General features: G+C 35.9%; 1 protein-coding gene across 12 annotated transcripts in view; it reads right to left on the bottom strand.

Moving 5' to 3' along the window:
* Window positions 1-5,343: 5,343 nt before the first annotated feature.
* Window positions 5,344-13,893, bottom strand: part of ABCC9 (ATP binding cassette subfamily C member 9) — a 152,885-nt gene continuing 144,335 nt past the window's right edge. For 9 of the 12 annotated variants that reach the window (XM_072798728.1, XM_072798737.1, XM_072798739.1 and 6 more), the window contains 2 exons: window positions 12,771-12,833; window positions 5,344-8,217 (listed from right to left, as the gene is read on the bottom strand). In XM_072798728.1, the coding sequence (XP_072654829.1) occupies window positions 8,080-8,217; window positions 12,771-12,833 (201 nt within the window). In that variant the 3' untranslated portion in view covers window positions 5,344-8,079. Of the gene's footprint in view, window positions 8,218-11,895; window positions 12,072-12,770; window positions 12,834-13,893 lie in introns of all 12 variants that reach the window. The other 3 variants (XM_072798735.1, XM_072798738.1, XM_072798736.1) reach the window with 1 other exon arrangement.

Here is a 13,893-nt window from a genome sequence, read left to right as displayed (position 1 = left end):
AATGGACAATCTGAGAAGTGGAGATAGTTGTGGGCCCTGGTGCTAAAAAATTTCACCTGATATAGGAGTGATTGATAAAGGTCACATGCAAGGTGGATGGAAGGATAGAATGGCGCAGAAGGGTAAAAGGAAGCTCAGAAGCTTGAGACAGAAAGATGGAATGGAGGAGTGGATTGTCCCTAGTCAGGTTAGACCTGGCCCAGCCACATTTGTCCTCAGACTGGATAATTCTGCTTTCCCTAGATTCCAAGGCAGATGTGTCCTTTCAATAGCACCCCCATATCCACACTCCCATCCCCTGGGGGCTAAAGTGCCATCTCTGGAGACAGATCAGTGATACAGAGGTAATTAATATAAATTCTAATCTCAGTTCTTTCCCTATAAAAGAAGTACAATAAAGATGGTTATTTCAAAAGATATCATACTATTTTTAATACACTAGTAAGCTCTGTACTACCTTGATGGATAATCTCCTCAAATCACACCTGATTTACTCAAAGGTGAACACATCGAAGATATTCATAGAATTATTAATCAAGATGAAAAACCCAAGTTCATTTTCCGATAGCATCCCTTAGTAAGGAGACAACCACTTTTCTTTCACAGATATGCAGCCCGGGTTCATTACCTTTATGACAACCATTATCCTCTTCCTGTTGAACTAAAAAGAGTCTGCCCAGCAATATGTTACCATGGTTATCTTAAAAAATAATAGAAAAAACCCTTTGATTCTCTTATTACTGGAAACACATTCTATGATATATCTAGAAGTGAAATGTCTTCCTAAAGTGGCATTAGAGCTAGAAGATACACTTATAATTATGATTATAAGAATTTCTCTTTATGCCATCCATTGTAGGCATCTGTATTTGACTTAACTATGCATTGTATTAATATGTGATGAAAAGATTCATGTAGGTTTATTCTTCTATAAGACAACAAGATAAAATGTGAACAGATATGTGCATGTAGGGGGGTGGCATGCACAGGTTGTGAGGTGTTGGAGGATACATTGTAACCTGTGAAAGATGGTTAACAGTACACTTTAAGGGATTTAAACAGTGGAGAATTCTGTTTATGTCTACATTCGAAGGCATGATGAACATTTAGGGTATCTGAAAGAGATTAATTTTTTTTAATTCGCTCTACTTAACTAGTGTTGGAACAAAACCCCAACTACTGTGAGTCAAAGAGCAAATACCTAGATATGGAAGAGCTGGTCTAAATCCACTTGACTCTGATAATATTAAAGGTCAATAGTCTTTCACTTAACAATTACTGATAATGTGTATAAATAGTGCATATTGTAGCTCTAAAAGAAAAATGGGAATGAAGTGGCATTAAGCAGTATTGTGCTGTTGTTATTTATGAACACATTACTTATTTTATGCAGTGGGCAGATTAAATGATAAAAATAATAGAAAAAGAAGCTCTTTGTCTCTAGTATGAAGTGTATAATTGCAGATGATGTGTGATGGTTAGTGGCACGAAGGTCACAGAGGGCATTCTTCTTAGAGCCAATTAACTGGCAGGTAAGACTTTCTTGATCAATTTAGAAAGAGGGCATTGGTCACCATAGTGTGAATGGCTAAGGGCAATTTGTTACTACCCATAGAAAAAAATATTATTTATTTAAAAAAGATTTTATTTATTTGAGAAAGAGGGAAGGAGAGCATAAGCTGAGGGAGGGGCAGAGGGAGAGGAAGAGGAACATGCAGACTCCAAGCGGACCAGGGAGCCTGACATAAGGCTCGATCTCACAACCCGGGGTGAAATCAGAAGTCAGACGGTTGAACCACCTAGGCACCTCAAAGAGAAAAAATTCCTATGTAGTAGATATATAGAATGAATATATTGACCTTCACATATCAGTGATGATGACAACACCTGTAGAAAAAAAGATAAAGGTGGAAAGGGGAATAACTATGACAGATAACTTACTTGCTTTCCATATTGTGAGGCATCAATAATGAAGTCTACCCAAAGTTTTCACACTTATGGACCGTGAACATTTGGAAATATGACTCTAAATTCAGCAGAATAATGTACAGATGATTCAATAGCAAATTCAGATGTGGGGGAAAAAGGCTTTGCATCTTTGTGAAGACATTTTCCCCTTAGATTCTACATTGCTGATTAAATAAAAGAAAATAGCATTCAGAACCCCAGTTGATATCTTCTCAGGTAAAGATTCTTCTCAGGTAAGATTCAGTTCATTTAACTCAACGTTTCTTTCATGATGGAACTAAGGGGTTCACTCAGTGACACCAAGAGGCTCATTTCGGTCATCTGGAAGACGGTAACGTCAGGAAAGAGAGGGAGCATGTGAAAATCACCTTCATCTTCTCTGGCTCCATGTTATCATAACAAAAGAGACTATGTGATGACTGAGGTAAACAAGTGATTCCCAAACTTGGCTAGTTATGACTCTTATCTGGAGAAATTTGCTAGAAATACATATACAAGCCCCTTATTGGAAAGTTTGAGCGAGGTGAACCTTACTAGTGCTGGAGAAAAACCGTTGGGAATGATGTGTAGTTGCTCAAGAAAAAAATAAACCTGAGTTCCAGAACACATCCTTTTGACTACTGTTACTTATGCTAAAATGCTAAAATGAAAAGACTGCATTTTTTATTCTTTCACTTTTTAAATTTAAATTCAATTAATTAAAATGTGATTTATTATTCGTTTTAGAAGTAGAGGTCAGTGATTCATCAGTTTTATATAATACCCAGTGCTCATTTTATTGTGTGCCCTTCTTAATGTCCATCACCCAGTTACCCCATCCCCCAACCCCTCATCCTGTGTCCCCTCCAGTGACCCTTAGTTTGCTTCCTTTTTTTTTTTTTTTTTCTTAGTTTGCTTCCTGGTTAAGAGTCTCCTATGGTTTGTCTCCCTCTCTGATTTCATCTTGTTTTATTTTTTCCTCTCTTCCCCTATGATCCTCTGTTTTGTTTCTTAAATTCCACATGAATTAAATCATATAATTCTCTTTCTCTGATTGACTTATTTCACTTAGCATAATACCCTCTAGTTCCATCCACGTAATTGTAAATGGTTAAGATTTCATTTCTTTTGATGCCTGAGTAGTATTCCACTGTGTATATATATCTTCCTTATCCGTTCATCTGCCAATGGACATCTGGGCACTTTCCATAGCTGGGCTATTGTGGTCATTGCTGCTGTAAACACGGGGGTGCCCCTTCGTATTACTACCTACAGTACCTACCTACTATCTTTGGGGTAAATCCCTAGTAGTGCAATTGCTGAGTTGTAGGGTAGCTCAGTTTTCAGCTTTTTGAGGAAACTTCATACTGTTTTCCAGAGTGGCCACACCAGCTTGCATTCCCACCAACAGTGTCAGAGGGTTCCCCTTTCTTTGCATCCTCCCCAACATTCGTTGTTTCCTGTCTTGTTAATTTTAGCCATTCTGGCTGGTGTGAGGTGCTAGCTCATTGTAATTTTCATTTGTATTTCCCTGATGCCCAGTGATGTTGAACATTTTTTCATGTGTCTGTTGGCAATTTGCATGTCTTCTTTGAAGAAATGGGTGTTCATGTTTTCTGCCCATTTCTTGATTGGATTATTTGTTCTTTGGCTGTTGAGTTTGCTAAGTTCTCTATAGATTTTGGATCCTAGCCCTTTATCTGATAAGACATTTGCAAATATCTTCTTCCATTCTGTCAGTTGTCTTTTGGTTTTGTTGACTGTTTTGTTTGCTATTCGAAAACTTTTTATTTTGACGACGTCCCAATAGTTCATTTTTGCCTTTGTTTCCCTTGTCTTTGGAGACCTGTCTAGTAATAAGCTGCTGTGGCTAAGGTCACAAACGTTGCTGCCTGTCTTCTCCTTCAGGATATTGATGGATTCCATCTCCCATTTATGCCTTTAATCCATTTTGAGTCTATTTTTTGTGTGTCATGTGAGGAAAGGGTCCAGTTTCATTCTTCTGCATGTGGCTGTCCAATTTTCTCAACCCCATTTGTTGAAAATATTGTCTTTTTTACCATTGGGTATTCTTTCCTGCATTGTCAAAGATCGGTTGACCATAGAGCTGAGGGTGCATTTTCAGAATCTCTATTCTGTTCCATTGATCTATGTTTTTGTGCTCATACCGTACTGTTTTGATGCTTACAGGTTTGTAATAGAGCTTGAAGTCCAGAATTGTGATGCCTCCAGTTTTGGTTGTCTTTTTCAACATTCTTTTGGCTACTCAGGGTCTTTTCTGGTTCCATACAAATTCTAGGATTATTTATTCCAGCTGTGTGAAATAAATTGATGGTATTTTGATAGGGATTGCACTGAATGTACAGATTGCTCTAGACAGCATAGACATTTTAACAACACTTGTTCTTCCAATCCATGAGCATGGAATGTTTTTCCATTTCTTTGTGTCTTCTTCAATCACTTTCATGAGTGCTCTGTAGTTTTCTGAGATCAGATCTGTTGCCTCTTTGATTAGGTTTATTCCAAGGTTATCTTATGGTTTTGGGTGCAATTGTAAACGGGATCAACTCCTTAATTTCTCCTCTGTCTCATGTTTGTGTATAGAAATACACCTGATTTCTGTGCATTGGTTTTATATCCTGCCGCTTTGCTGAATTCTTGTGTGAGTTCTAGCCATTTTGGGGTGGAATCTTTTGGGTTTTCCACAGAGTATCATGTCATCTGCCAAGAGTAAGAGTTTGACTTCTTTATGCCAATTTGGGTGCCTTTTCTTTCTTTTTGTTGTCTGATGACTGAGGCTAGGATTGCTAGTACTCTGTTGAACAACAGTGGTGAGAGTGGACATCCCTCATGTGTTCCTGACCTTAGGAGAAAAGCTCTCAGTTTTTCCTCATTGAGAATGATATTCATGGTCAGAATTTCATAAATGGCTTTTATCATATTGAAGTGTGTTCTCTCTATCTGTGAGGGATTGTAATCAAGAAAGGATAATGTACTTTGTCAAATGCTTTTTCTGCATCTGTTGAGAGGATCATATGGTCCTTGTTCTTCCTTTTATTAATGTAGTGTATCACATTGATTGATCTGCAGATGTTGAACCACCCTTTTAGCCCAGGAAAAAATTACATTTGGTTGTGATGAATAATCCTCTTAATGTACTGTTGGATCCTATTGGCTAGTGTCTTAGGGAGAATTTTTCCATCCATGTTCATCAGGGATATTGGTTTGTAATTCTCCTTTTTTTGGGGTTGCATTTAACTGTAGATAATAGGTCAATAAGGGAATTGTCACAGAACTCCAAAGAATGCAGTACAGAATAAGTGATGAAAGATACATTGGAAGATAACTATAAAAATTGATCAATAAACCTTAGGGAAAAGTCCGGACATCCAGCTATTTAATTAAAGATGTTATAAAATTTATTGATATAGCTGTTTCACTTAATGGAAACTTCCACATAGAATCTATATATAAAAGTAATGAAGTGCATGACAAGTGGCAAATACGAAATAAAATTGTCAAAGTAGGGTATTATCTCAGCAGTTGGTGTTGATTTACATCTATTGATTATCTTGGCTGACACCCAATATTATTATAAGTGAAAGACTAATAACCCTATTTAATCAAGCAAAGAGAAAGAGTAATTTATTATATAATATCAAACCAGTATATTTTCACAGTAGAATAAACACAATCCGGGAAGTGAAGAAAATAACTCATTGTTTTAGGCACATGGCTAGTAGCGAGACTAATCAATGGATCAATCAACTATACTTATTAGGGCCTGCTATGGGCTAGACACTTCTATTAAATGCAGAGGACATAAAGACAGACAGACATGGTCCCAGATCTCAAATATCAGTTATGTGATCTCAAATACCAGTCTTTTGGTATCTAATCTAGAGCTAAGCTGATTTTTAAGTAGCTCATGAGTAGTAGCACAAAAACAGATGATGCACAATCCTTTAAGAGAAATTTTTAAAAAATCTCTCAGTGATATTAGTAACCTTGTTATTTTTCATATAAATCTTTATGCATTTTAACAAATATTAAGGAATTAAAATTTATAAAATTGATTTTGGTTAATTAAATGTCAAATCTGTGAGTGTAAAATTTGATTTGGTTTAGGCTCTTCTTTTATAGATATGTACCTATTTAAAAGTAAAATGTTATCTTGAGATGAGTCATCTCTATATTCAACAGATCATATATATAGCATATTAAATAATTTTAAAAAGTCATTCTTGACTTTATTCAATCAGCTTAGTTTTGTTAACACTAAAGTGGCTAAAAGATATGAGGGAACTAGTGATCACGTGGGTATCAAAATGATAAATGTGATTCTGTTTAGTGTAATTAGCTATGCTTCTCTTGACATTGCCTGTATAGTGGTATAATTTACAAGTATTGTGAGAGGTTACTTTTATGGGTAAATCCCCATTTCTCTGTGATAATGACATGTAAGTTGATAACCAGCTTTATGTAAATGCAGCCTTACAAAATACTTCCATGCCAGAAACATGCTCAGGAGATTTAGAATATTTAGAAAATATTTTCAGGATTGACTTAATAGTTACTGATTCTGTTTTGCTTAGCTTTCAGGAAACATTAGGAGGATTTTTCTTAATGAAGTTTTATATATACAACAAAGGGTAACAATTCAAGCTAAGTGACACAGAACATGTTTGTCCATCCTTATGGAACCTATTTTAGGTAAACATCAGAATTCTATATTTAGGTGAAGGTCCAATCATGTATGCCAGATAAACAAGTATTACAGATTTCCCAAGAGTGAGTACACAATACAATAAACTGAACACAAGAACTATAGGGAGGAAGCATAAATTCTCTTTTTTATCAATCATAATTCTTTAAAATCTAACAATGTCTGCAGGTCCCCATATGAAAATCCATGATATTTATACTAGTAGGGCACAGAATTGTAGTAGAAAGCTTTGGCTGCTTAGCATGACAGTGCAGGTAACTTTTAGTATTTTAAAATTTATTAATTTATATTTATGCAAAACATATCACTAATATTCCATCCACATTTGATTCACTCTTAACATGTACATTAAAAATTGCAACATTAAAAATCAATAACATTTTGATTCACTTTTTACATGTGCATTAAAATTAGAGCAGTACCAAATGGATACACATGTGACACCACTGGGCATTTATGTCAAAAAAAGTATACTCTTCCACTTTGAAATAGACACTTTTTAAATATATATTTAAATAGGCAAATGAGACCACTTGCCTATGCTCCTGAATCTTGAATAATGTGGAATTTTAGGGCTCAGGATCATAACCATATCCAGCGATAAATAGAGAGCTTCAGCTGGCCTGCTACTGAAAGACTGAATGTATTTACACTTTGAAGTTTAGTCTGGAAAAAACACATTATTCCCGATTCCCTTACTAGAGAGGGAAAAATGGAACCTTGAGTATAATTTTTCAAACATCCAAACTCTTTTCCATGATCTTTCTGGTTAAGGCTTTGGCTTTACAAAGCTACCATAAATGGTTTCTTGGTAACAGGAAACAATTTAGATGAGGAAAAGAGACTGGTTAAGGCAGCATCAGTATTCTAATGGTAATGAACCATTATTCTCCTCCAATAGATAATAGATTTGAGTGTTTTGTTTTCTCAGTGATTAGAGAACGTGTCCTCTTAATCCTCTTCCAATAACATCTGGGGACACCGACAAAAAGGGAAACATGTTCTTACATATAAGAGTATAACCATGAATACTCATGGTGACATCTATGCCTGAGAGATATTTACCAGACTTAAAATTATGAGAAATTATAGCTGTTGACTTACCACTTAAAGTAGCTTACATATCTTAAGACAGCCTGCTATTCTTAAAGGTAAAGTGGCTTAATCATTAGAAAATCATCAGTAATGAACATATGAAGCAGTAAAATCTTGGAAAACAAAATAAAAAAGAAATATCAACATAGGAAATACAATATTCATTGGTAAAGTGACATTGTAAATAAAACAAAAATTTTACACAAAAGTGTAAAAATTAAGATGCCACTTTCTGAAGGTCAAGCTGATGATCCATTAAGTAGGTTATAACTGCATTATTTTAAATCCCTGTATTGTTTAAAGAGATCCCTTCACATGTCTGCACGAACAAAAGAAGCGAAAACTCCATCTTCCCTAGCCAAGAGGCTTTCTGGAGTGTCATATTCTAAAATATTTCCTCGCTTCATCACAATAACCAGGTCTGCCGTCAGAATAGTGTGGACCCGATGCTGTGAGTGAAAAAAAATACACATATTTATTACAAATTTCAGGGCTTGAACCAAAGCAATGGAATATGCATATCTCACCAATTATTTATCTTGGGGTACTAGGGGGTACTAGAAGCACAGCCTCTTTTTCTGTCTTATTTAACACACCATTATTTACATACTTTTAAATACTGGTGAGTGTGTGTGACTGGGTCTTGGATGGGCTGTGTTAAATTCAGTGTAGCTAATATAGTAGTTTCAACACATTCATGGAAGTGTAAGGAGGCTAATTTTGTTTGTCAAATAATTAAATGATAAGAACAATTGTGAACCAGTTGCGTTATAGTTTAGACTAAAATCATCTCTTGTGTAGAGTCAACTCATTTGTGGGCTAACACACAATTTGAAGAGCCCTGGAAGGTGGTTCAATTCTGGAAACACAATATGGGAAAGTCCATTCTGGCATGCAGTATTAGAATGGATTATCCAGGACTTTACACATGCTGTCTTTCGAGATCATTGCCACACACTTGTCCTCTCTTTTCACCTAGTACCCTTTGGAGAGAAGCTTTGGGATTAGTAATTAATAATAATAAAAGCTAGCACTTACTGAGTTTAAACTATACATTAAGTGCTTCACACACATACTTGTTAATCATCAAAACATTCCTCAAATATGAGTCTTTTCAATGTGTGAGATCATTGTGGCTCATAGAGATAAAGCAAAATCAAGAGATCACATAGATAATAAAAGCAGCAAAACCAGAATCAAAATCAGACTTATTGACTTCAAAGCATGAGACATTTCTGCCTTGCAAATTGTTTCATAGGGAGTATCTGCTATCTTTGAGGACTTTTTCACCAGCTATTTTTAGCGTTATGACTTAGAACGTAGGCTTTGAGGTTAGACTGGGCTTGTTTTTTGCTTTCCGCACCTGTTTGGCTGTACAATCCTGATCAACAAACATAACTTTTATATGCCTCAAGTTCCACATGTATAAAATGATGGTAATAACAGTACCTGCCTCACAGAATGGTGGTGAGGATCAAATGAGATAATCCATTAAAAAAATTCAGCAGCTTGTCTGACACATACAAGCACATACTAAATGTCAGCTACTATTATTTTTTATTTTTAAAATTTATAAGGGAAAAATCTGTGCCATGGGTCTTTTTACTTCTCTTGGTAAGATACATGCTATGCAGTAGAAATATTATGTGAACCACAAATGTGAGACACATGTATTTTAAAATTTGTTAAAAGACACATTTTTCAAGGCACAAATAAACAGGTGAAATCTAGAAATCTATGTGAAGTTGTATGAAATCCAGTTGATTTTTTTTGAAGGAAGCTCCATATTTCATGTGGGGCTTAAACTCATGACCCTGAGGATCAAGAGTCGCATGTTCTAACAACTGAGCCAGCCAGGCATCCCATGAACTCCATTTTAATAATATATTTTAAGCCAATATATTCAAGACATTTTATTGGATAACCAAAATAAAAACTATTAATGGTATCTTTTACATGTTTCTATTAGTACTAAGTCTTTGAAGGCCAGTGTGTATTTCACACTTACAACATGTCTTAAGCTGGACTACCCATATTTCAAGTGCTCAGTAGCCACATGTGGTTCTGGGTTACCATACTGAACCTGGACTATGCAGGTCAAAACATGAGCATGCTGATGCCAAACTCAGAAATATCATCTGCTTATCAGATACACAGTTTTCCAAAATCCTTCTCCTAACAACTCTGAGTCCAACCTAAAGCCATCCCCAGGGCAAAGACCTATCTTCTGCCCTGGGCCCTTAAATGGGGTAATCTCAGTGCTTATGCTTTCAGAGAAGCAAAAAGTCACGGTTTGGACAACTAGAGGAGAAAAGAAAGATAGATAGGGAGGATAATAAAGATGCCAAATCAGAACATGTACCACTATTTCCAACATCCATAGACAAACCTATCATTCACTGAATATTAGTAATTAAGAATATATATTTAGGAATTACTAAAATTTGCAGGATACTGTTTATTTATCTTTGAGAGAAGGCCGGAGTCACTAGTATACCCATGCATTTAGAAAAAAATAAACTTAAGGTTAATGAACTGGGTATTTTCCTTCCAAAAAAGATTAAGCCTTCAAAAACCATATCACAGATGCTAAAAAAAGAATCTGGCTCTAAATACATAAATAGAATGATATAAACATTGCCTTATTATGCTAAAATAATGGTTATTCAAGAAATAAAAATAAAAACATGGAAAAATATTGGCCAATAGAAATAAATATATGTGATGCTCATTTCATTAATCCAAATTCTTTTTTGCTTGAGAAAGTGTGGTTTCAATTATAAGAGCAATGATGCAATTTTCAAAATGCTCTAGAGAAATTAATCTAATCAAGAGTGATGAATAAATCACTTCCATAAATAAATGCCGTGTGCTATTTTGGTGCATGAAGGCTTCTTACTTTTAGAAGCCAGAGAAAGTTATCTTTTGAAGTTCTTTCACAATTTTCAGTTGTAATTAACAAAATTAACATAACAACTTTAAGCAGGGAAGAAAAATTAGTTACTGTTTAACAGAGGTAAAAATCATTCTACTAGAGTTCTATCACAGGTTGCTGGTGTTTTCTCTGTGCAAAGCCTGGGAAGAGGAGTTGGTCCCATGGTAATTCATCCTACCCATGGCCTTCTGTGTTCCAATGGGGAGGTATCTTAGGGGCCACCTCCTCATTAGTGGTCTTGAAGAATGAGTGAAAGATACAGAAGTCTATAGAAAAGTATTCAGTCAATGTAGGCAGACAAGAAAGAGAACCTAATTGTTTGATTAAAGATACAAATTATGCTCAAATCATCTTCCATAAACTAAATGGGGCCAAAAAAAAAAAAAAAAAAACCTAAATGGGGCCAGTCAACAATACCATGCTTCATGCAGAAGAGAGAAAACTAGTCTTTTGAGTAGGCAAGGGTCTGCTTCCCTCCTTTTACTTGCTCGTTTAAGGACAATAGGAACTTCTCCTCCCCCCGCTGCCCCTACCCAAATATCTCCCTACTTTCTCCAGTGAGAAAATTCTGGAAATTTTAGAGAACTGTTTTTCAAGATAGCCAATTCTCTCATCTATTAAACCATTCACACTCTAGTATGAATGACTCAATCAGGTAACTCTCCTCCAGGACAGAGTTCATTGGGAAAGTGAGAGAAAAGTGGCTTTTTCTTTCCTTAGGCCTAGTGTATGGAAGGTGGGCCCTGATGGGAGTCATTTTCTGCCACTTTAAACAAGTGCACTTCAAGGAGTGCTCTTTCTCCATGCATCATTCCACAAAAATGGAAGCATCAGCAAACACTCCATACATAGCTTCTAGTATTCAACAGTTAGGCCTAAATAATTCTGTAAGTTAAAAACTGCGATCTTCAGGGCAGGTAAGGAACATGCACAGTATTTTTAAGGACACTTACAACCTATTCCCGAGGAATAGTGAAATTGGTCCTTAGGACAGAGGTAAATCTGATTCTCTTGCATTTACATATTAGAAAATTATACGTGTGCCTCATTCAGTATCGAACATAACTGAAGCAGGTGGTTGAGCCGATTGATGTGAGAATGCTCTGTAGGTAGTTCCCTCACCACACACCATCCCCACTTTAATCACTGTGTTAGCCCTGCCTGACTGAGGGGATTCCCCTAAGATAACTACCAGAGAATGGGATAGTTGGCAGAGTAGCTGATGACGGTCTACTTGTTGGTCATCACCAAAGTGGAAAAGAGGCCATTCTTGTGGGCGAGCAAGTTTGGAACAGTGTCACACTCCACTAAAATACCCTCAGAGAAGACTAAAACAAGACCTGCATCCAAAATAGAAGAGACACGGTGCTGGAGAGAAAAGAGAAATGGAAAGACAAGAATCAGCAAGAGGGAAAATGTCCAGGTGATTCATTTAAAAAAGTTCTTGTGAAACATTAAGCCTAACTGTGAGCAAGAATCCATCCATCTGCAAAGAGGAAGAAGAAAATCATGGCCTACTTTAAGTCAGCTATTACAAATACAAAGATTTGGGCAATTCTTCAATTTGATTGGTGCTCGGAGACAGCATCTGCCTCAGCTGTGATTTATCTCATAAAGCCTTCCTTTTTTAGATAGTTAAGTGAATAGAAACCGAAATTCAGTGTACGCAGTAGCAGAACTGGCAGTCCTGTTGAAGAATTTTGCTTCTGAAACTGCTCATCAGATGATTTGATTATTGAAACGCGAATTATCCTATATGAACTACCATCTGTATCTAGTGAAAAAACACAGGCATTCCTGCTGGAATCCTTAGAGCTAGGATAACCCATCATTGTAAATTAGGAGAGCTAGTTTGGGGATAGTTTGGGGAAAAAAACAGTTTGGGGGAAGAAAAGATAATATAAAGGCTTTCAGAGCATAGCTGTGTTGTTTTGTACAGATAAAGAAGCACTGGCAGAGAAATATATAATTCAACATATGGATATCTGAATTGCTCCAAAATAAAGATTATTTAATCTTGGAACAAAAACCAAAGAGGAATAAATCAGCCCCATCTCCAATACTTACAGCTATTGTAACAACGGTGCGGTCTGCAAAAGCCGTCATTACCACTTTCTGCAAAATGTTTTCCTGCCGAAAAATAAATTAATTAAGTCTGAATTTTCTCTGGACTCCATTCTCTCGCCATACTATTTTGTCCTTGAGAGTAAAGTACCCCATCCCCAGGCCCAATCCCTTCAGAGAACTCCCAGCTCCTGCCTTCTGTGTAGGTGCAACAGGGAGTAGTCCCTGAAGAAAGCTTCTGCTGGGTTCTGTACACATCTTCAAAAGGCAAATAAAACTCAGTGATAATAATGACTGATAGATTTGGTACCAGGGAACTGAAAGGGGAAAATGAAATTAAATGGGCATGGAAATGCTCACTTGAGTTATGTCACAAATAGTAATGAATAAAACCCTAAGATGGTGTTAACTTTTGGGTCAGAAAAGGAAAAAAATAAAATACATGCTCCAACTTTGGATTTTGACTCATAAAAGAACCATCCAGGCAAAAACCATTTTTATTTCCACCACAAAATGTTACCATTATATTTTGAAAGATATTCTGGGTAAAGATTTTCTCTCTCTCCTAGAGAAAAACTTGATTCCTAAGTCTGAATTCCTGTCAAATGGCCCATTGCCAATTAATTCATTCTCCCTTTCTCTCTCATCTCTACTGAGGCTATATTATAATAAGCCCAATATTCTAAGTCCTTAGCAATTAATACTAATTTTGATTAGTTATGCTTATTTAGTGAATTGGCTTAATTAGAAACTATTTTATTGCTTTAAATTCTGTTAACTTTGAGAAGGATATATAGCTTTGTATAACTGATTAGTCTTAATAAAAAGAAATGATGTCAAATTAGCATCTCCATATATAATAGGCTGTTAATACACAAACTGTTTCACCTTTTTTGGATATTTTTTTTACCGAATGTAGAGTGTTCAGCAAGAGAGTATCATGTTTGTGGATTTTTAAAAATTTTTATCCTTTCTGATGCCAAACTTTTAATATCAAGTTAACTTGTATAAGAACAACATTGATTGCTAGTGCATACAGTTTGTGGTTTAATGTGACATTTTCTCCACTCAATCACAGCCTTCTAGACAGATCCTTCTTGGCATATTTAACAGTTTTAAATAACTT

The sequence above is a fragment of the Canis lupus genome, chromosome 25 (genome assembly GCF_048164855.1).
Source record: "Canis lupus baileyi chromosome 25, mCanLup2.hap1, whole genome shotgun sequence".
Taxonomy (NCBI): Eukaryota; Metazoa; Chordata; class Mammalia; order Carnivora; family Canidae; genus Canis; species Canis lupus.
This window is presented reverse-complemented; position numbering and strand designations above follow the sequence as displayed.